This window comes from Macrotis lagotis, chromosome X (genome assembly GCF_037893015.1).
Source record: "Macrotis lagotis isolate mMagLag1 chromosome X, bilby.v1.9.chrom.fasta, whole genome shotgun sequence".
Lineage (NCBI taxonomy): Eukaryota > Metazoa > Chordata > Mammalia > Peramelemorphia > Peramelidae > Macrotis > Macrotis lagotis.
The window spans coordinates 505,528,361-505,552,585 of NC_133666.1; the positions used below are offsets into that span (position 1 = coordinate 505,528,361).

General features: G+C 35.5%; 1 protein-coding gene across 3 annotated transcripts in view; it reads left to right on the top strand.

Annotated features, from left to right (window-relative positions):
- GPLD1 (glycosylphosphatidylinositol specific phospholipase D1) overlaps window positions 1-24,225 on the top strand; it is a 62,196-nt gene that overhangs the window by 26,925 nt on the left and 11,046 nt on the right. For all 3 annotated transcript variants that reach the window (XM_074205916.1, XM_074205919.1, XM_074205918.1), the window contains 15 exons: window positions 1,856-1,963; window positions 2,612-2,639; window positions 2,746-2,885; window positions 6,766-6,831; window positions 7,776-7,896; window positions 10,059-10,198; window positions 12,820-13,006; window positions 17,131-17,241; window positions 18,002-18,076; window positions 18,492-18,642; window positions 19,140-19,281; window positions 19,739-19,844; window positions 19,936-20,029; window positions 22,671-22,847; window positions 23,903-24,063. In XM_074205916.1, coding sequence (XP_074062017.1) covers window positions 1,856-1,963; window positions 2,612-2,639; window positions 2,746-2,885; window positions 6,766-6,831; window positions 7,776-7,896; window positions 10,059-10,198; window positions 12,820-13,006; window positions 17,131-17,241; window positions 18,002-18,076; window positions 18,492-18,642; window positions 19,140-19,281; window positions 19,739-19,844; window positions 19,936-20,029; window positions 22,671-22,847; window positions 23,903-24,063 — 1,807 coding nt within the window. The remainder of the gene's footprint in view (window positions 1-1,855; window positions 1,964-2,611; window positions 2,640-2,745; window positions 2,886-6,765; window positions 6,832-7,775; window positions 7,897-10,058; window positions 10,199-12,819; window positions 13,007-17,130; window positions 17,242-18,001; window positions 18,077-18,491; window positions 18,643-19,139; window positions 19,282-19,738; window positions 19,845-19,935; window positions 20,030-22,670; window positions 22,848-23,902; window positions 24,064-24,225) is intronic.

Consider the following 24,225-nt stretch of genomic DNA (forward strand, 5'->3'; position numbering starts at 1 on the left):
TGTCTATTGAAGGCAATGGAGTTAAGTGACTTGCCCAAGGTCACACATCTAGGCAATTATCAAGTGTCTGAGGTCGGATTTGAACTCAGGTCCTCCTGACTCCAGGGCTGGTACTCTATCTTCTTTGCCACCTGGTTTGCCACCCTGGTTTAACAACTCTTTGGACATAATTTCAGATTGCAAAACCCCCCCAAACTTTTTAGCTTTTGGAATTTGATTATGTAAGAATACCATGATGCTATAAGAAATGATGAACTCAATGTATCTTTAAAAAACATGGACATGAAAAAATGAATCATGAAATGAGCAGAAGCAAGAGAATATTCTATAAAGTAACAGCAATTTTGTTTTAAGGATATGTCATTTTGACTATAATAAATACTCAATTTAACTATAAAGGACTACAAAGATACAGATAAATAGATGTGTGGAATGATTTTACATATACATATATACATACACACACAGAATCAGAACAAATAGAACAGAGTACATAGACCTATGAGTGACAAACTGATACTGTCCTGCTGTTTAAAGGTCTAAGAGGAAAGAAAGGCTGGGCTGATGATTAGTCCATTGAGAAACAGGTTTGGATTAGCAGAGTTGTCTCAGATCAAAACCACTGAAATGTCCTGGTGCCTCATTTGCTGAGAGTTGCCATTTCATTGCCAGATATCACATGCTGGTGCATTGCTCAGTGTTGCTAGAGTGCTGAGGTGCCTCACTGATGTGGGAGAACCCAAAGCACCAGACAATCACTAAAAGCCCTGTTTCTTCTTAAATCAGGCCACAGGATGAAATAGTTCTGGTAAAGGCAAATGAGAAGGATGCCCTTTGCACAACACTCCCCTCAATATAATAAACATAATTGTGCAAGTTATGTCTTCATATTATGATGACAAAGTCCTCTTCAATTATGAAGGATGAGCATCATATCTAATTGTTTCTAAAGGGTGGGGGAGGGAAGGGGAAAAAAGAAATTTACATGGAAACTATTATATGTTTAAAAGGAATGGAAAATTGTACATAATAGATTTACAATATCATTAATTCAATCATCTTTTTATTATATTGTTTTGGAAATGCTTGTTTTATTCCATAAATTAAAAAGATAAAATATGTATGACAAAAACCAACCAAAAATAAATGTAGCATAGTGGGGCAGCATGGTTTAGCCAGATATACAGCTGTCTTCAAAGTCAGGAAGCCTTGATTCAGGCTCTATCTCTTGACACATGCTGTCTGTGCAATATTACACAAGTCAAAAGGTACCAACCTGTATTAGTAGATGGAATTTCCTCACCTGGGAGAGGTTCCCTATATTGATGTAATCACTAGTCCAATATTCTTTCTTATCCATTAAACTCAAAGTCCTTATGACAAAATTTATTGATTTCAGCAATGACTCTAAAATTAGAATTTAGGGGCATTGGATTCTAGGAAACATTATATCTCAGCTCACTCAGCAACTATATAGGAAGAAAATTCTTTTTAAAAAACCAAGCAAGAGAAAATGTCCTTGAATTATAGCCTTGTTCATGGAAAACTTTAGTTTTAGAACCTTAGCAAGTGTTTCCTTTACTAAAATGTATTCTTTTTTAAAAATTAACAAAAAATTTTGAAAATACAAAAATATTTTTTAAAAACCAAAAAATATTTTAAAATAGAAAAAATTTAAAAACCCACAAAAATAGTTTTAAAAATATATAAAAAATTAAAACTCAGAAAAATATTTTTAGAAAATATTAAACTATATTACATCAAGTATTTTGATTGGCTTATGTCTATCTAGATTCTATTAATTTAAATAGAAAATCAAAATACAACTTTCCATTGATTGTAATCTGCTTCACAGGTATGTACCTGTCAAAGACCTTATGGAAATCTACAAACAACTCTATGGCAAGGAAACCATCACGAAAGATGCAATAATTGAATGTTCCTATCTTCAGTTCTTAGCATTGTAAGTTTGATGCAGTGTTCTTTCCCAAAACTTAAAGAAAAAAATTAGCATCTGGTCTTTCTGTGGATTTACTACAATAATATTTACAACACTGTGATGAATCTATGATCTCATCTATTTGGGTACTTCCTTTAGTAACACCTGCCACAATCCATCCATGTCTGTCCATCTTAAGTAACTCAAACCCATGTCTTCCTGTAAAACCCTCACAGGGGCAGGGGCTCCACCTATTATGTTAGCATCATATACTTCCTTGAGAAGATTTCTGATTATCTCATTATCTTGTTAATATTTGCTATTTGGATTTTGCATATTTGTAAATGGGTGTGCTGAAGCTTGCTCAAACCAGCTTATAAGAACCTAATGTTAAATTTTCAGTGTAAGCATTTCTACTCTAGAAGTCAGCAAATGCTACCAATCTGTGCTTGATTTGTAATTTTGTTGATTGTTTAGACTTAAGAAAGTTATGGAGAAAATATTAACAATGCAGATTAAACTATTAAAGAGCTGGTTGTTAAATATTTATCAGAAACCCTGCAGTTTTTTATCCTTGAGAATGAATATATTATGGAAGGGCTTTATTTTCAGCATTTGGTTTATATCTTTCTAGGAAATACAACCTTAATTTCATTATAATTTATGTTACAGGTATGGTGAGATGATGGTTCTTTCCAAGGTAATTTTCTTTATCTCTATAAATATATTACCTTTTGTTAAGAGTCAGATGAATGCCAGCCAGATCAATATCTTTATTTTTATTTTTTTGCTTGATTTTTATATAGCTTTATCCAACTTTTGCAAAAAGATCCCCATTTTTGGTGGAACAGTTCCAAGATTATTTCCTTGGTGGACTGGATGACATGGCATTCTGGACTACTAACATGTATCATCTAACAAGCTACATGTTACAGAATGGGACTAGGTGAGGCATTTTTTTTTCTTGTGCTTTGTGTTATATGATAATTTTTTCCCCACTAGGAATTTCAACTATTCTCAGGAATAATTTTATAAATATATACATATATATATGTATGTATTGGTTAAAGGAAGTGGGTATGGGAAAGAGAAGACTTAAGGATACATAGCTGTGGTCTTCAAATTTTTGGAAAGTTATTCCATGAAATAAAAATTAGATTGAATATGTTTAGCTTTAGAGGGTAGGAGCAAGAGTAGTGGATAGAAGTTTTGAATAAGGAAGCTTTGAGGTATAATAGAAAAAAATGCTAGACTTGGAGTCAGAAAAAACTGAGTTCATATTCTGCCTTTAAGTACTTGCTAGTTGTGTGACCCTTTCAGTCCTTGACTGTGAAATTAGAATAAGAGCAACACTTCAAGGTTACTGTGAAGATCAACTGAGATTACATATTTGAAATGCTTTGAAAAAAAATTTTTTTTAAATAGAAAAAAATAAAGTGCTTTGCAAATTTCAAGTGCCACATAAACCTTAGTAGTTGTCATTGTTGTTGTTATTATAAGGATGTAAATTGTAATATAATAAAGAGAAACTTTAAAAATATATATCTATTTTTTCAATTACATATAATTTTCTACATTTCATCTTTTTGTAAGTTTTTGAGTTCCACATTTTTCCATCACTCTCCCTTTCCCCTCTCCCAGCACCTGCCTCCCCTCCCCGCTCCACCAGGCAGCAAACAATCTGGAGGAAGTTCTTAACAGTTAAAAATGGCCCAAAATAGAATGGTCTATTTTGAGAAGTAGCCTCTTTTTTTAAGGATAGATGCTCTCTATTCTGGTCAAGACTAGTTAGACATTTGTTTTTAATGTAGTACAGACAGTAACTGTTATGTGATGGACCACATTTTTAATTGCACTGAGGGTCCCTTCCAGATTAACTTTTTTTGTGAAGAAACTAGACCATCTTTTGTCTCAGTTCTTACCTAACCTTTAATTCTCGAATGGGTGTTGCCCCAGATAAACTGAGACCTGAGAACAACCTAAGCTTAAAAAGGCCATGCTCTCCTACTGCATCCAGGACTAATGAGAGTCAGTTTGACCTTTGTCTTGCCACTGGACTCAGATGACTCTGGAGGAGAAAGTGGTAATGATGACTTTGTACAGTTCTGCACCACTTAAATCCATATCACTCACAAGTCAAGACATCACCCTCATGATGTCATTAGTCATCTTCTGGAATGAAGGTTGAATTAAAAAAAAAACAATTATATTAAGACATAATTACCAGAATTTTAAAAGTTCCAAGTTCACAGGCCCTTTATATCTATCCACAGATTCCTTGAATAGTCTGTGGATCCCAGGTTAAGACCCTATTGTAGAGGAAATTCATGCTTTAGGAAAGGTGGGACTAAAAGACCTCCAAGGTCTTTTCAAAGAGCTTATTCCAAGCTCTAAACTTCAAGTCTCAAGAATCTATTTGGAATCTCTGGTCATATTTATCTTCATTTTCTAGGCCAGAAAAATAGTATCTTCTACTGTGAGGTAGAAGGTCTGTGAGGGAAGAAAGGCTCAATCAATAAGGGACCAACATCCAGAGTTAGACCTTGTTTCCTTCCATGGATATCTATACTCAGTCTGCCCCAGGTCTATCAACTCTGACAAGTCTTTGGAATTGGTCTTTATCTCACTTCTACCACCCCATCTACCATCTTATCTAGGATATAGAAAAATTCTTTTTTCTTGTTATTTAGCTGAAACACAGGGTTGAGTTTACTTAGTCCAATTTGCTGCTCCTAACATCTAAAGACAGCAAATAAGATAACTAGTAGGTACCTTGCCCTAGGTTCTTTTCTCTTTTTGTTCAGTTGTTTCAGTCATGTCTGACTTTTGTGACCCTATTTAGGGTTTTCTTGGTAAAGCTACTTGAGTGGTTTTGCCATTTCCTTCTCTAGCTCATTTTACATATGAGTAGATTGAGGCAAAGAATATCAAAGGACTTGCTCAGGGTCATACAGCTAGCAAATATTTGAGGTCTGATTTGAACTCAGGTCTTCTAGGCTCTAAGTCTAGCAATTCTATCTATATCTAGCTGCTCTTATCACAATCTAATCTGTACTGGATTAAACATTGTCACATAAGATTTCCAGTTTAAGAACTGTTTCTTATCTTTGGTCTACTTATGGGTCAAGTGAATCTTTTAATTCTTCCAGTCCTAAAGGCAGATCTTCCTTTGGTAGGATGAATCACTCAGGGCCCGAAGGTTCAAATAATTAATTATATATGAAAAAACACACACACACATACACACATATGTATATGCCTACATGCATATAGGTAGAATGGGCATCTACATACATATACTTACATAGGTTTTATACATATGCACATATGTGTGTGTATGTATGTATACCCTACATTACAAGTAAAAGCAATTCCCAAAGTGGTTAAAAAGCAATTAATGAAAGTAAAAGCAAGTAAGTAAAAACTATGAGAAAGTTGGCAAGGAGCTTCTCTGGAGCCTTAGGAGCTCTCCAACATGAATCCTAAAACCCCATGTCTATATTCTTCTTTCTCAAAAGCCCCCCTACTCCCCTGAATCCCAGATCAGACTTTCTAGGGGCATACATAGTTAAATCAAACAGCCCCTTATCTTCAATTATGACAGTCCTAGCTGTGTCATCAATATGGGAGCTTAACTCACATCTTACTAGGATCTCAGCCCACATTTTAGAAGCTGCTTCCCAGTCATTACAAGTACAGACCCTTCAGGTCATCCCCTCTAGCACCAGGGTTTGCTTGCTTTTGTTAGCTAACTCAATTCCATTGCTCCTTTTTCTCCATTCCCACCTCCATTTCTGAGGAAGTCACTATATAGATTTTTGCCTGTCCTCTATTAATCTTGTCATCATCTCTTTGTCCTCTTGAAAGTCCTAATGGTCTTGGGTTCTTGAAATTCTGCCCTTGGCTTTTTTCTTCTGATCTATTCAGTTTGCTTAAATATATGGCAGTATGTCCTCTGGAAACTACTACACTTCCCACCCCAACTCATACTAATAAATTGGATCTCCACAGGGGACTATTACCATGGTAACAAAATCAAATTGAATCTTATTTCATTTTTTATCTTTTACCTGAAATTTATTGCTATTAAAGGTAGCATTCATTTATATGACTAGAGTAAGTTATTTTGTTTCTTGTTTGCTCTGCATTACATCATACGATCTGTTATTTTTTTGAATTCTTCAAATTCATTATTTCTTACAGTCCATTAATAGTGACAAATCAAACTTTGTTCAAACATTACCCATTTTTTCTGATTTCATTTTATAATAGATGCTATTCTGTATCACCCCTAACATGTTGAAAAATTGCCTAACCCATATTTCTTTGTCTCTGAGTTCAGTTCAGAAGTTTAGCTTTGGTCTATGAGCTAAGTTGTCCTATAAATCACCTTAATTCAAAGAAATATATGGTTCGGCACATTTTGCTGCTCATGTACAATTAAGGGAGATTTATTATCTTGGTGACAAGCCTTGCAGGAGGCAGGTAGGCACCACCAAGTTAGTTATCTTTGCAATGCTGGCTATCCTTCAAATTCTCTTGAGATTTAGATCAATAATTCAAAACAAAAGCATTTATTAAAATGGCATAGCACAGCATGAACAGTAGTAGTAGTAAGATATTCTTTCCCTAAAACCAGGAATCTCCTTTTTCACCCATACAGAAATAGTGGGAAGAATATATAGAGCCTTAATTTTGAAAAGCACTAGTCTAAATCTTTGAAGTTATTTGAAATGCTTAATTTAAATAATGGACAGTAAAATGTTTCAGAAGCTGGTTGGAAAAGTTTTCACTTTTTTATATCCTCTTTTTGCATCCTTCTATAGTGATTGTACCCTACCTGAGAATCCACTGTTCATGGCATGTGGTCTCAAACATAATGCCAGCTTTGGGTAAGTGGAATCCTAGTGTTTTCATTTAATGGCTCCTGTGATCACTCATAGGATCAGAAGGGGCCCTAATACTCAGAAAAGGTATTCCATTTGCAAACTGAGGATCTTGAAATGGAAAATGTTTACCCATCTGATCCTTACTGAATGGATTTTTCTATTGTATCCTAAGGAATATTGTGCCAGAGGCAAATTTTGGTCATTGTAATCTCTGAAAACATATCTCATGTTAGGAATATCATTGTGTATTATAATTGTATAACTGTACAGAATTGTAATCTAAATACCCACTGTGACAGCCTTTAACAGGGGAAGTTTGAAATTCAGCTTTAGCCTTTTAGTATGTGTCAGAGACATCCAGAATTGAACTAAAGGTGTTTTAAAGCCTTGACACAATTCTTTACACTTGAGAGCCTGGATTAGCATAGAATTATAGTTATAGAACCAGAAGGGGACACCAGAGGCTTTCTTGTTTTACAGATTAGGAAATTGAGGTTTAGGAAGGTTAAGTGATCTGTCTAGAGTCACCGAGATATTAAAGATACTTAAGTCTATGGTCTTTGACTTAACAACTTACCTCACATTAATGTCTGTGTACATGCAGCGGTTTGCTATTTCCTTCCCCAGTGGATTAAGACAGACAGTGGTTAAATTTCTTGCTCAGAGTCCCACAATTAATAAGTGTCAGAGGCCAGATTTCTGACTCAGGTCCAGTGGCTGGATGACCTCTGAGATCCCTTTCAGCCCTAAATTCATGATGCTATAGTCCTATAAATTCAGGAGAATGCTTAGAAGATCCAACCTGTTATGTTTCTACCAGGTTTTAAAGTCTTGTAATATATGTGAATATCTCATTATTTATTCTTTAACTCACTTATTCAAGTTATTTTATATCTTAGTAAATGACTTTGTGAGATTGATCATTTGTAACTGATTCTTTTTGACAGAACCAAACTACAGAAAAATAAATATCATGCAACTGTAAATGTATCCTTAACTGAAAATGCTAAAGGAAATATAAATTACACAGAAAGAGGCGTCTTCTTTAGTGTGGATTCATGGGCCCAAGTAAGAATTTCTTTCTAAATTAATTTGAATAAATTTAAATTAATTGAAACTGTAGAACTGTGGCTAGCTGCCTATGGATTAAAGGCCCCTACCGAAGCATAAGAACTATTATTGAGGATACAATGAAAGGGAAAAAACAAACCATGCCCTCAAGGAGTATGTATTCAAATGTAAATTATTAAAAACATTCAAGTTCAGTACAAAGTGATGGAAGATGATCTGCAAGTGGAAAGCATGAATAGTAAATGGAATTGACTGAGGAAAGACTTCATGGACAAGGTGAGATTTGAACTGCCTTGAAGAAAGCCATGAAAGCTAAGAGGCAGAGGTGAGAGGGCAGGGCATTTTATGGATGGAGCGACGAGGGTGTGAGAAACCATTACAAAATCATGGAGTTGAAAAATGGAGTATCATTTATGAGGAACAACAGCTAGTAGAACTGGATTGTAGAGTGAATAGAGGGAAATGAGGTATAATATTGGAAAGGTAATATGTCAAGAGAATTTCTAGCTCAGGTTTCCTGTTGTCACTTGCTAAGATAAAATAAAGACGGTGATGGACGCCAACACTGCTCCAATCTATTTTGAATTTCCAAACATTGTTCTTGGAAACTAGAAGGTCATAACCACTTCAAAATCAGGGTTGAGTGAGAAGCCACAGCTCAGGTTTGGACTAGCTGGCAGATGTCCTTATTTTCTTCCTTTTGTTAATTGTTTCTAGATCTTCCTTATCTTCTCCTGCTACTTTCTGTGAAATTCCATTTTTCTTTTCTGCTTATATATTCACAATCTATATAAGGTACTGAAACTGATTATATGGATTTATTGACTCTTGTATACAGTTGAGCCTGTACCCTGAAAAAAATAAAACTATATTTCACTATCTCTGCATCATTGATTTGGTGATTGACATCTAACCAATGGACTCTCAGATAATATTTATATCAGTAGTTTGGAGTCAAGTTATGAGGAACTTTAAATGACAAATAGAGATTATATTTGATCCTAGAGATAATGGGAAGCCATTTGAGCTCACTGATCAGGGGGAGTGACATAGCCAGATCAAAACTTTAGAAAAATCACCTTGACAATTGAGGTAGGGAGACCAATTGAAAAGTTATTACAATGGCCACCTCTCAGACTCTATTTTCTCATCTATGTAAAATGAAGGGAATGGATTAGATGACCTCTACTATCTCTTTCATCCATGCCTATGCATTCTTATGCTCTATGCTTATATTCCTCCCTGCTAAACATTCCATGTTACCTTAGCAGAATCTTTTGTTGCTGAAATCAAGAAGATATAACATATATTTCAGTCTGAGGTCATAGATCTCTGACACTTCTGAATGTACACCACACCTAGTAGTATGTGAATTTATTATCTTGTGTTGGTGTGTTGAATAAATACCATTTCAATAGTTTTAAGATATATGTGTGTGTCTATGTCCCAAGGCTAAATGATCTCCTAGAATCCATTCCTGGAGAATTTAGGAACTATATATCTCTTTGCATGTTCAGGACTTGTTTGAATATGTTTGCCAGAACTTTTTGTTTTCTCTTGTTTTGAAAGAAAACAAAATCATCTTTGATTCAGTTCCATGTCATTGAAAAAAAATAATTGAGGGATCAATTTAATTGGAAGTTTAGAAAACTAGTTATTCATTATGGTCTTGAGTATGATTTGGTTCAATTTCAGGTCCCTCTTTTTTTTTCTAATTCTCTTCTGCTTACCTGCATCTAACAACCCTCAATGAATAGTCTTGATCATGTATTTGTATTTGTAAAATGTATTTCCTTTTGGTAGACATATATATTTATTTATCTGGATTTACATATAGTGTATTGAAAAGAGCATAGGATTTTAAGTCAGGAGTCTTGGGTTTGAATCCTGGTTCTAATAGTTACTTTATTATGTGACCTTTATCCAATCACTTCCCTTCTCTAAGACTCAGTAGTTACTCCCTCTTTCCCCTTAATTAGTCTTCAGTGGCTTCTTATGGATTAATTGATATGAATTGGTAATTAATCATTCACTTGGCTAATGGAGGAAGATGCTTGATCAAATCTAAAAGACTCTAGAAATGTGAGCTTCTGTGATCGTGGAGAATTATATGTGTGCTTGTAATTATGATTGATATTTAATGATGCTTTTTCTTTTAGGATTCAGTCACTTTTATATACCTGACTTTCACAAAGAAGATAAGGAAGATGTTTGCAAGTGAACATCCTCACCAGCATAATTATGTTTCCACTCCCATAGCATCTTACTTTCTGTCATTTCCCTATGTGAAGCTTGGATGGTAGGTTAGACTTGTCTAGAATTATTTCAATATCATTGTCTTCTTATTTGATTCTGAAAGTTTAAAAAAATTACATCTATTTTCAAAATATATTTTCTAATGTAGTTTTTATCCCAGACTAAATATGTTTAGTTAATTCCTGCTCTATGTGACCAAACCATCTTTCATTTTACATGTTTCTCATGTTCCCCATAAATCAGGTATGACTTGAAGTAGCTTAAGTGAGCCCTCTTACTATGCTGAAATTTTTTGAAAAGTGAAGAATCTTTTAACTCATTTGCATATAAATATCTCCCATTTACTCTCTTCCTTTTAAAAAATCCTAAATTATAATTTATTTGGGGCTCAAGTTTTGAATTATTTATTCAGTGGAGCTTGCTTATAATGCTGTTTTCAGTATCCATGGGATACCTTTTCAGATGAGATTCACTGCTTTATATTGACTTTTCAGAGCTTTCACTAAGTGAGTGAGCCTTGAGTGAGGTTCAGTAGACTGTTATTCTATATTCTTCTCCATTACCTTCTTTTTATTTTTTAAAGTTTTATTGAGGTCTTTTGCTTTTATATCATATTTATTTTTTAATATACCTCTCTCCCTTCCTCTACTTAGTGATTCTTCTCTTGTAGAAAATATTAAAAACCAAACCATTTAGAAAAACCAAAACACCACGAATGCAGCTAACATTGTGTGCCATAGTAGAACTATACTTCCTTACCCCTTCAGCAAAAAGTTGGAAAGTTGGACAATACTTTTCAGGGTTTCTCACAAAACTTTACCAAAAAAGAATTTTAAAACAGAAGTTGCCACTTTATCAATTATTTTTGTTTGGTCATTTCAGTTGTGTCTAATTCTTACTGACTCAATTTGGGTTTTTTCTTTTGGCAAAAAGCATTAAAGTGGTTTGCCTTTCCTTCTCCAGCTCATTTTACAGCTGAAGAAACTGAGGCAAAGAGTGTTAAGTGTGCCCAGTGTCACACAACTTGTAAGTGTATGAATCCACATTTGAATTTCAGTATTCATTTGAGATTTTCCTGACTCTAGGCCTGGCACTCTATCTGCTGCACTCCATTTTGCCTCTCTGGGCCTCATTCTCTTCATCTCTAAAATGAAGAAGGTTGAACTTAAGATATGGAAGGAAACCCAAGAATCTCATCTCTATTTGAAATACAAATATTCTCTAAACCATCCCAAATATATGGTAATCTTAATTTAATTATTTAATCCTAATTGTTGGGATAGAGCAGCCCATTCTAGTTTTTAATTTATTAGCACATTCTTCCTTAGTTAGATTACTTCCATAGATGACTTCTCTTTAATCCTAAACAAAATAAATCCAGTCCCTTTTCCATTTGATAGCCCTTAAGTTTTTTGAAAACATAATTAATTTTCTGAGCTTAGCATCCTAATTCTTTAAACTAATCTTCAAAGGTCATATCAGCTTCCTAGATACCCTCTTCTTCATGTATTCCATCTTGTCAACATCTGGGCACAGTGCTTCAGATGTGGCCTCACCAGGTTGAAGAAGGGTCATCTTCTTTCTAGGCATCTTAAGCTCACATTTTGGTGACCATCACATTACTTTCTTGACTCACGTGGATCTTCCAGTCCTACAAAACTCCAGAACAATTTTTTTTCATTGTAATTATTATTTAGTAACATCTCTCTTAATTTGAACAGTATATGGATTTTTTTTTAAACTGAAGTACATAATTTTACTTCCTGCCTTATCTACTGCCTAGTTATATGACAGTGGGTGAGTTATTTAACCTGTCAGTCTCAGCTTCCTCATCTTTTATAAAATGAGGGGTGATAATAGCATCTATTTCACAGGTTGTTATGAGGGATAGGTGAAAATGTAAGGTTCATTGCAAATTTTAAAATTAATATTATTTCTATCATTCTGCCCCATTAAGTTTTTTTGGGATCTTTTTATTTCTCTGAAGTTTGATAATGATACAATTTTTAGAGGATTAATAATGAGCCACTCAAATCCCTTTGGCTTCAGGCCATTAATTTTTTTTCCAGCTATAACACAGTTAAGTCAAGATTGAAGTTTGCCTTCATTGTTCATTAATAAAATTAATTAATAAAATGAGCTGTTTTCATTTGGTGGAAATCATTCCAGATAAGAATTCCTGTTTGTGTTGTAAGTCATTAGAAAGATGCAGGCCTCAGTCTGAGGAACATTTCTTTGTATCAGGATTGAGGATGCCAGCAACCAACCTTGGATGCTCCCAGTTGTCTTAAGTCAGTGTTGTTTTGTTTTTCAATCAAATAAATTAGGTTTGTGCATGAGCTCTTTCAGCCTCAGACTTAAGGTTCAGTGTGATGTGTGTTAACACAATATCTGGAACTTAGCTTAATAAATGTTTATTGATTGACTGTTCCTGTTTGAGGGGAAAGGGAGGGTCTGTGACCTTAAAAATTTTGAAGTGTATACTAATATATACTAAAGGTGATACATGAGCCTAGGTTTTCCTAAGGCCAGCCCCTTAAGCATTAGGATTTATTAAGTTAGGAGGCTTGGAAGAAGTTTTCAAGAGGAAAGAAACAAGGAAGAAATATTTCTCCAAATCAAATATTTCCTGTGATATAACTGATAATCTCTTCTGATGTACAGGTCAATGATTTCAGCAGACCTCAACCAGGATGGCCATGAGGATCTGGTGGTTGGAGCTCCAGGTTATAGCAGATCCAGAAATGTTCAAGTGGGACGAGTGTATGTTCTCTACAGCAATGATTTTGGTTTGCCTCCCATAGACTTGGATTTGGACAAAGAGGCACATTTAATTCTAGAGGGATTTCAGGTATGGCTCCAATTCAGTTTTTTTTTCAAACATGTGACATGTGTTTTGTTGGATAGTAAATCATTGTCTAAAAAGTTTTTTTTTAAATGTCTTCACTGAAGAATTAAAATGGAGACTTTCTACTCCAGAAGCCTCTCTCCAAATAGCTTAAGTCTTAATTCTTATCAAGGTACTAGCTAGTCTAAGATAACAAGAACTTTTCCCTAGGGTAATGGAGTTTAGAAGGTGCAGATAACTTTTTTACTTATCCAAGAGGTAGAAAAGAAGAGGTTTAATACCAGTTAACAAGAATAATGACTTGAAATAGGAAATTAAGCAGTATGCCTTGCCCTCTCCTTTATTATATATGGCCTTACTCTAAATCAGTGATTCTCAAAGTATGGTCCAGGACCACCTTGGGTCCCTAAGACCCTTTCAGGTAGTCTTCAGAAGTTCAAAAGCTACTTTTATAAGAATGTCAAGATATTTTGATGTCTAAGAGTAAATATTGATACACATAATCTATATAAACAAAATCTCTTTGGGGAAGGGTTCTGAATTAATTTTTAAGAATGTAAAGGGTGGGGCGGCTAGGTGGTGCAGTGGATAAAGCACTGGCCCTGGAGTCAGGAGTACCTGGGTTCAAATCTGTCTCTGACACTTAATAATGACCTAGCTGTGTGGCCTTGGGCAAACCACTTAACCCCATTTGCCTTGCAAAAACCTAAAAAAAAAAGTGTAAAGGGGTCTAGGACCAAAAAGTCTACTGTAGTAATGACTTCCAAATGTCCTGGGGTGCCTCCAACTTAACTGAATTGATCTTTAAAAGTTGATTCAAAAGGGCAACTTGTTTTCTGTGTTCTGGATTCATTCTGATGGTTATCTATAAGCACCAGACTTTCTCTTCAGGGCTCTGACCCTTATAACTGTAATATGAAAAGGCAATGTTAATTTATTTGCAGAAAAATGCAGAGTGTTAATTGACTTATACAAGGTCACTTAAGGTATCCTGTTAGTTAATGACATTTATTGAATTATTGAACAACATTTATAGCCACTTTTTGATGTAAAAAATTGTATTGAATCAAGTTTCACTATTTTCTTAGGATATCAGACAAACCACTTAACTTTTTTGTGTTTTGGTATTCATCTGTAAAGTGGGAACAACACTAATGTTTGACTTACATACTTCTGCAGTTATGAGAATGAAAAGAAATAATAGAAGTGAACTTTGCAGAGTTAAATAATAGAACTCCATCATTATTCAGCACAGAAAGGAAGGCTCATGTTGGCCAAATTCTGTATTTTGGGTAGACCTATGGACACAACACTGTACATAAAGTATCACGGTAATAGATTGTAGAGTTCACCAAGTTTAACCTCTTAATTTTAGAGATGAAGAAACTGAGGCCTGGAGAACAAATTAATTTGTCTAAATTTTCACTTTTATAAATGGCTGCATTAGAATTCATTCCCAGGTTTTCTCGCTGTAAGCCCATTGCTATTATAGCCTTTTTTATAATCCCCACAGAGCATGAAAAAAGTTTCCAAATAATTCCACCCACTTCTGTTTGCTACTCATTACTCATCTTCTCCAGAAGCCTCACAATCTGTTTGTCATAGTGTTTTACAAAATAGAATCATTCATAGTGTGTGCTCTTAGGGACTAGGAATAATTGCTTACCCTAGAGGGTGAATAGCTCTACATAACCAGCACTTTAAATGGAATGATGGTTGTTATTGTTGTTTTAAAATTTTTTTAAATGGTGTTTTTTTGAATACCAGCATGGTCTAGTGGAAAGAACACTGACCTGGGTGTCAGAGTCTTTCAGCCTTGCCATTAATTATTTCTGCAACCCTCTGAGCTTCTGTATCCTCATCTGTAACAGGAATGTGCTCCCAGAATTGTAGGTTTAGAGCAGGAAGGACCTCAGATACCATCATTTTACAGAAGAGCAACCTGAGACCCAGGGACACATGTATATGTTTCAAAGGTGGGATTTTGCCAAAGTCTTCTGTCTTACAATGCTCTTCCAACTGTACCATAGTTCCTGGATGATCTCTAAGCTCCAATTTGACAAATGATGATGATGATGAGGATGAAAATGATGATAATGATATGGTTGATTATGATTCTAGGATTAGAATACATAAAGCTCTTGGAATGTTTAGTTAACTTTCAGAAGTCTGAAAAGTCAACGCTTGACATAATGAACATAAGACTCCTGGGGACATGTAGAAAAGTTACAGAGGATGAGAAGATATTCTTATAATTGGGGGCTGGAGGGAGCATTATTCACTGAAATATTGAGGACTAGCAGAGAAGCAATCACCACTGTCTTTGATTCACCTTGTGTCTTCCAGTGGTCCAAGAAAATTCTCTTATTTATCAGGTTCCTACCTACAAAATTGGTGGGAGGGTAAAAAAATTCAAGAGTGTAGTGAAGGTTACCTAATAAGTAATAGACCTACTTACAGAAGTAAGGGACTTATGCCATGGATAATGCATCATCCTATAGACAGTGAAAACCAATATGCTGTAATGGAAAGAAGATAGGGTTTGGTACAGGAAGCCTCAGCTTAGCTATTCACTAACTGCGTGCCCTTGGATCTCAGTTTTCTCATTCGTAAAATAGTAGTTAATTTAAATCAGGGGTTGGCTTACTACTTGATTGAATGACAAATCCAACTCATAGCCTGTTTTTGTATGGCCTTCACATTTTAAAGCTATTTTAAATTGTAAAAAATATTCTTAACTGGGAGTTGAAGTAACATTGTCTATGGACTTTTCCAACTTCTGAAGTAGATTATCTCAAGAGTTAATTAAGGACTAGTTATTAAACTGCCTAAACTCTTTGACCCAGTAATAACACTACTAGGACTATTTCTGAAGTTAATTAGGGATAAAGAAGAAGAACCTATCTGTTCTAAAATGTTTATAGCAGCTTTTTTTTTTGTGATGACAAAGAATTGGAAATTGCAGGGGTGCCCATTAATTGGAGAATGGCTGAACAAGTTGTGATATATATTATATCGGAATACTACTTTGCTATTAAGAATTGAGAGATCATTGATCTTAGAAAAATCATAAAAAGACTTGCACAAAATAATGAAGAGTGAAATGAGCAGAATCAAGAGAATATTGTATGCTTAATAGCAACATTGCTTTAAGAATGACTTAGAGTAAATAATTTTGACTATTATGAATGCCCAAATTATAAAGGATATATGACAAAAAGATACGCTCTGTATTCAGAGAAAGAACTGATAAAAGTATGTATACAATACTGTTATATATGTATATGGATGTATATATATATATATATATATATATATATATATATATATACTCCTATTTGTGTCTTGATGCTAGCTGTCTTGAGGGAGGGAAGAAAAAAAGAAATTTACATGATAACTTCAATATATATTTAAAAGGAATAGATTTGCAGTTTCATGTGTAATCATCTGTTTTACTATGCTATGGAAATGTTTTATAAATTAAAAAATTAAGATTTAATTTAAAAAGTTCTTTGTCTACATTGATCTTTGAGATCTTTCCAGCTTTAATAGTCTCCAAGTCTGTGGTTTTTAGGCCAAAAGTAAATGAAAGAGCATTGGTTCTGGAGTATGAGGATCTGGGTTCAAATCCTATTCTGACTACTTACTTACATGACCTTAGGCAAGTCCTTTTATTGCCCTGGATCTTTTTTGTCATCTGTAAGATAAAGGGGTTAGACTAGGTGACTTCTAAGGTCTCTACTAACTCTACTAACTCCTAATAGTGAGGATTAATGAGTTATTTTTATTTGGAAAGAGGGCTTTAGGAATTCCTCTGCAATCTGCCCCTCCACATACACCAAAACTCCCAAAACAAAATAAAACAACAACAAAAAACTTTGTTATCTGGTTGTTACCCTAGCACCAGCAAATGACTTTCTGAAACTGTGAGCCACATTATGTTCTAAAAAGAAGCGCAAGGGAGAACTTTATTTATTGCTGCCCTGTTTCCAAGAATCCTGTGCCTTCATCATAGCAGGAGACATTCCAAAATGTTACTTGGGAAACCAGCATAAAGCACAAAGCCTTTCTTTTTTCCTTGGAAAGATTATGACTTAGCAAATGGGAAATAATATTTAATCCTTTAGCCCTCAGGTCGTTTTGGCTCTTCAATGGCAGTGTTGGACTTCAACCAAGATGGCCTACCTGACCTGGCAGTGGGAGCTCCCTCAGTGGGAGCTGAGAACCTCACTTATAATGTAAGATTACTTTAATCCATAAGGTTTATTTTTGGTCCTTTAAACACCCCCCCCCATCTCTCTTCATTTATGAAGGAAAGGAAGAGAATTAAAAAGCTCAAAGATTACCAGTTAAATTCTGATGTTTATGAACTTCACATAGGCATATGATGGTCATTCATTTAATTTTTATCCTACAATGTTAAATGCCATTAGGGATATAGAAGAAACATAGAGGTGCTGAGAGCTGAGCAGAGTCTGAGGATTGATAGGAGTTGGTTAGGAATCCTTCTCCCCACTGACTTTGCATTTTTATCACAAGGGAACTGATGTTCCTAATTTTAGAAAATGATCAGAGCATTCTAAGTTTATGAAAGAAGAAACCAGGCTGCCGTGAGAAGTAGATCTTTCTCAAAGCCATCAATAATTGTTATTTAACATCCTCCATAGGTCTTGAACTATGAAAGACACACACAAAATTTATTAAATACAAGATCTCTTCCTTTTATATCATTTAATCAATCCACCAGCACTTAATTGATCCACCAGCCTGACCCTATGTCTGTATCAAGCTGATAAATATAAAGGAAGGCAAAAACAATTTCAGCCCTCAAGGAGCTCGCATTCCACTGGGGAAGATATCACATATAAACAACAGGATAGATACAAATGTTGTTGTCAACAGATAACATGTAGAAAGTACCCGACAGACTTTAAGGTACTACCTAAAGGCCAGCTATTATTATTTATGCTTCTGATACATTTTTTGGTCACTATCTAGGGGGCAGTGTATGTCTTTTTTGGTGCCAGAAAAGGAATAATATCTTCTCAACCAAATATCACCATTTCGTGCAAGGTATGCCCACCTGTTCCTAATGTATGTTTGCCATCTGCCCATTGTCTTCCACCACTGTCTCTTTACATTTGGAAGTAGGTAATCCTGGGTCATTTAGGCTGTATCAGTGAAGCAAGAACTCAGACAGGCTTACCTAGTCATCTGGGCCAGTTGGGAGACTGTATATTTGCTTTTCAAATATTGGCCTGGTTAAATTTGGAAAGTCATAGACCAAGTTGGGTTTGCCCATAGAATTCACTGAGTTGAAATCTGCCCAGTGGAGGGAATGGGTACCTCTGATGAAATCCCAGATACTTGGATTATTAATGTTGGGCCACTAGTTGACCAGAGTTGTGGGACTCCTTGTATTGTAAAGAATTTTCGATAGAGCCTAAAATAATTCCCATGTGTGAATTAAAAGCTGTTTTCTTTTCAGGACACATATTGTAACCTTGGCTGGACCCTCTTGGCCGCAGATATTAATGAGGATGGTGCTCCTGACCTGGTGGTTGGGTCACCTTTTGCTCCCAGTGGAGGGAAGCAGAGGGGAATTGTGGCTGCTTTCTATTGCACTCAAAATGGCAAAGGTGATGCTTGCTGGGGAATTGCTCAGGCTTCCGTGTGTGTGTGTGTGTGTGTGTGTGTGTGTGTGTGTGTGTATATGGCATTTTCTTGTGCAATGTTTTTACCTTTCACATGGTAAAGAATTCTTATCATTGCTTTAAGCTGATGATAGAGATAACGTCAAAGAATAAAAAGGAGACTGCATTCAAAGGGTCAAAGTGATGTTAACTTCTAGATAAAACTAAAAAGGGAATTCAGCAGTAACCTTTTTTTTTTTAGTAGCAGTAACTTTCTAACAAAGACTCTACTAGGCTATAAAATGAAATACTGTAAAACATCTAGAAAAGCATTTATTTTTATAAATCATTCTTCTGGCAACATGACCACAAATTTTATTCTCCTTTGACTCATGGGGACCATTGTGGATCTAAGATTGACTTGAAGGGTTAAAAAGGAGTCTGACACAAATGAATTCCAAATTTACAGCTCCTAGTGAAGGTAACTATTCTTGTCTTCTAAGATCAACTGAATGTTGAGGAGGCTAATTGGATGGTAAAGGGGGAAGAGGACTATGCCTGGTTTGGATATTCGATTCACAGTCTCAGCCTAAAGAACAGAACCCTGTTATTGGTTGGGAGTCCAACCTGGAAGAATATGAAAAGGTAAACTGATTCTGAATTCTAGGGTCTGACTTTTAGTATAAGTTGATAAAATTTGCCATTGTTTCTTAACCCTCTAGATGTAGAATTTCTTAAGTAAAATCAATACTTTTAAAAAGGAGTGGAATTCTGGGATCTCGAAGAATCTACATCTTACCTGGAAGCAGAAGGTTTAGTTACAGAAAAAGGATGATGGACCTTGTATAGTCAATCATAAGACCCAACTTCACTCCCCAGCTGTGCCAATTATAAATGTGGCTTTACAACTCTACTGTCCCCAGGCCATTTAGGATTATGAGGATTGCTGTAGATGTGTCTGTGTGTTTTCCTAACATTCTTTCCCTCCTCTCATGTTCAATTCAGAAATAATCTTAACTGATTCACCTAGTGAATCTGCTACCCCAATGATGTCTCTGACTGGAGATTGTTGGGTTGCTGAAAATGATAAAATTTGTTCCAGGCTAGGTAGCATGTTCTACAACCGTGATGAGAAACAGAGCATTGGAAAGGTCTACGGCTATTACCCACCAAGTACACAGAGTTGGTTTACAATTTCTGGAGATGAGGTAGGAGATTCCCTCCAAGGAGAACTACCATAGCACCCTCTGTCAATGTAGAACCATTCAATAATGATAGTATTGCATTTTTTTTTTTCAGGCAATGGGAAAACTGGGCACCTCATTATCAAGTGGTGTTGTGGAAGTCAATGGAACCCTAAGACAAGTATTGCTGGTTGGCTCCCCAACTCGTGGTATGTCAAGCATCATTTATACTGCTTCCTATTAGTCAAATGGTCTTTTGGATCGACAGAAATAAGGTTTTTAACACTCAAAATTGATGAGGGATAGCGTCATCTCTCAGAATGGAGGATGTTGTTAGAAGATCCTGAGCATTATTTCTCATGCAAATTATTTTATTCCCTTTTAGGTGGAATATTAATTCACAAGTGTCAATAGGTTTCATTAGTGTTTTTTGATAATTATAAGTCAGAACATAGAATTATTCTATTTAAAAATACTTAATAAATATGGGTCCTGGTACTCTGACTGGAGTTTCTCTTTTTTTCAGAGTCAAAAGTAGTGATTCCTAACCTTTTTTTTTAATTTTCAACACCCCTTTATTGCTTTATTTTGCAATTTCACCACTTCCCCAAACAGATATTTTTAGTTTATATAATATAGTTTCATTTGGTTTATTTTGAAAATTAAAGTGGATTTGAGTACATTTGTTTTTAGGAAATTTAGAAATTTGAAATAGTCCACTTCTCTATAGTGTTGTCAGTTTTACAAAGTATTTTTCTCTTGGTAATCTTTTGAGGTAAGTAGTTTTCCATTTTATGGATGAGAAGACTTGAGTTTCAGAGAACTCTTGATCATATTGCTAGTAAATGTCAATGCAGGAATCTGAGCCTATGACATCTGTTCCTGAAGTCAGTGTTCTTATATTATGAAAACTACTGTCCTAGGCTTAAATTGGTGAAGGGTTAGAGGAGGCATGCATATATATAAGGGAACAAACACTGAAAGGGGGTGAGGAGGAAAGGATATAGAGAGGGAAAATGAACTAGTTGATCACTAAAGTCTTCTAATGCTGAGATTTTTCTGATTGTTTAAATTGATCTAATAACAAATATATCAAGTATTAATGATATAAGGAAAAAAAAGAAAGAACATTGGATTTGGAAACTAAATGCCTGTATTTGAATCTTGACTGTCATTTTCTACTCTTTAACCTTAGACATATAATTTAATTTCCCTGAACTTCATGTTGTTCATTTATAAAATGAGAAGGTTGGACAAGATAACTTATAAGATTCCTTCTAGCTTGAAATCTTGGGAGCCCAAAGCTAGTATTCTCTCCAAGATTCATCTGGTTTTAGCACCAATGTAAATGAAGATTTTCTTGTTAAAGAGGATGTCACATGTTTCAAAAATGTTACTAGCTTGTGAGGATGTTGAAGTTAAATTAATGTGGTTTACTATTTTGATGATAAAAAATTCCACTTGAGTATATTATTCTGAAAATTATTAAAATCACATTTACAGAAATGCTAAACTCTGACTCTAAGAAATGTCCCCTGGTATGTAGAGTAACTGTAGTTGTATCCAAATCTTTTGACTCCATTTGGGGTTTTCTTGGAAAAGATACTGAAATGATTTGCCATTTCCTTCTCCAGCTCATTTTTCAAATGAGGAAACTGAGGCAAACAGCAATAAATGACTTGCCCATGATCACACAAGTAGTAAGTGTCTGAGATCAGATTTGAACTAAAAAAGATGAGTCTTCGTGACTCCTGGCCTAGGCCTAGTAGACATTCTTTCCATGGTGCCACCTAAACCCCCCTTGTGTATAGTAAAAATATATTTATTTGGTGATACTGGGGAATGAGGTATTTCAAATGAATAAATTTTCAGATAACTAAACTCTTTTTCTCTTAATGCACTGACACTTTAAAAAAATTATTTTAGCTACCATTAATAGTTAATCTTTCTATACACTTTCCTGTTTTAGTAAACGGAGTACACCAAACATTCATTGCCATATTAAACTATAAAACAGTGATCTCTTCTGTGTTCTTCTCTGAGGCTATCGGTTTCTATATTAACTGGCCCCAGTGTGCTATCCTTTTCTTGCTAGTATTTTTGTTCTAATTTTTCTATCAATAATCATTTCTTGCTGCTTTTGTGGGGTTTATGTTCAAGCAATCCCCAGTAAGTTTCTAACTGGCAGTCTGCCATAAACTGAGACAGAATTGAAGACTCCCCAAGCAAATCATATAATCAAGCTCAGTGAGTAAGTTACATTAATTCTACACTCAGTACTAAGACAGTAGTTCTGGCTTAATAGCTTGAAGGCAATTCCAATTTTTGTCTACGAAACCTAGAAACCAGCATGCCTAAACTTATTCTAGGTTATCGCTAATCTTAATGGGAGCATAAACATGTTCAAGAAAAGTAAATTTGAATTCAACTGCATTTAACTGTTTTTCTTGTCACTCAAAAGGTCTTTGTTCACTTCATAGATATATGCAGTTTTGGATTATTGAGGTATCGGGAAGTTCAACTGTCAATAAATGGGGGCATTACTGTTTATCAAATATTTGTATTTTGTAGCAAAAACCAATTTAGAATTTTTCTAAAAACTAGGACTTTCTACCAGTAGATTGGTTGCTTCATAAAGTAGTGAGTTCCCTGTCACTTCAGGTATTCAAAAAGCATCTATAACGTATATTGTAGAAAGGATTATTGCATTGGATGACAAATTGGCCTACATGGTCATTTAAGAGCATTTTCAAATTTAAAATTCTCTGATTAGGTTAGTTTCATATTATGTGCTATCTTAATTCTACACATTGTAAGTTGTTCCATTTTCATTGTTTCATTTTGTTTCAGATGACATATCTAAGATGGTATTCTTATCCATGACCCTGCATCAGGGAGGCAGCACTTGGATGTATGACTTAAGTTCCAACACTGTGCCCTCTCTGCTTGGCAGCATCAGTGGGGATAGGCGTTTCTCCCGCTTTGGAGGGATGGTACATTTAAGTGACCTGGACAATGATGGATTAGGTAAGAAGGTAACATGAAACTCGGCCAAGAAGTTAGATTCCTTTACTCAATGGAGCAATTCCCCAGTAGAGACCCCTGAGTTGGGCCACTTGAGTTAGACAGCTTAATTAGAATTGGCATCTTCTAATTCAATCCTATCATTCGAACCAGTATGTCTTGTCCAAGGCCACCTAGGTAGTTAACTGGTAGCCCAGTTATACTATGACCTTTATAATGACAATTCTGAGTCTAATTAGGTCTAACAAGAGTGACTTGTTCTTGAGCATATGTCCAAATCTCCATTCTATTAATTAATGATGAATAATGAAGCAGGAAAAGAACATGTGTCTTAGACTTATTGGAGTAGACAATTTCAAGGCAGCATAAGAAGAGTGCTGGGATAAGGAAGCTATGATTACTTTGAGCATTCAAAACAGAATGATTATCTTTTCCTCTACACCCTCCCCTCCCCTCCTCACCTTACTTGTTACTGTAGAGGGCAACCATCTTCACCATCTATTGCCAAGGCCTATTGATTTCACTGTTGCAACATTTTTTGAGTCAGCCTTCCTTTTTCTCCTAGAGGTGACCCTACCACCAATCTAGTCCCTCATCACTTCATGTCTGTATTAGAATACCCTGCTGGTGGCTCCCCAATCCAATCTATCCTCCATTTAGCCATTAAAGTGATTACAGATCTGATTATGTTACTACCCTTTCCCCTTTCCCCCTCTTAATAAAAATCAGTGGCTCCCTATTGCCTCCAGCATCAAAAATAAAAAAGTTTTGTTTGTCATTCAAAGCCCTTCATAATCTAGCCTCTTCCTTTTACCTTTCCAGTTTTCTTAGACTTTACTCCCTGATAAATACTTTTCCTTCTAGTGATACTAATCTCCTGGCTGTTCCAAGAACAGTTTCTTGATTTGGGGTATTTTTTCTGATTCTCCCATGTTGGGAACACTCTCCCTCTTCCACTGATCTCACTGACTTCCTTAAATCTCAACTAAAATCTCACCTTCTGCAGGAAGTCTCACCCAACCTCTTTTACCTCTTCCCCATGTGCTTAATGCTGACAGATGAGATCATCATATCAGCCCCTCTGAGGACCGGGGACTTTACAAGTGGCCTACTTGGTGGGGAGGATGGTCGTGTCTATATCTACAATGGCAAGAAGGCTCCCCTTGGTGATAAAGCAAGCCAGTGCAAATCCTGGATCTCTCCATGTCCTGAAGAAAAGGCAAGTCCCCCAAAATCCTACCACCTGGGAGAAGGGCAGCTAGCTACTGAGTTCTTGGTAACATAGTCAAGTCTTGATGTGATAATGTTTCATGAGGAACTAAATGCCTTCCTGGTGCTTGATGACTCTAGGGCTTTTATCATCTGTGCTGTTTGTCTCTTG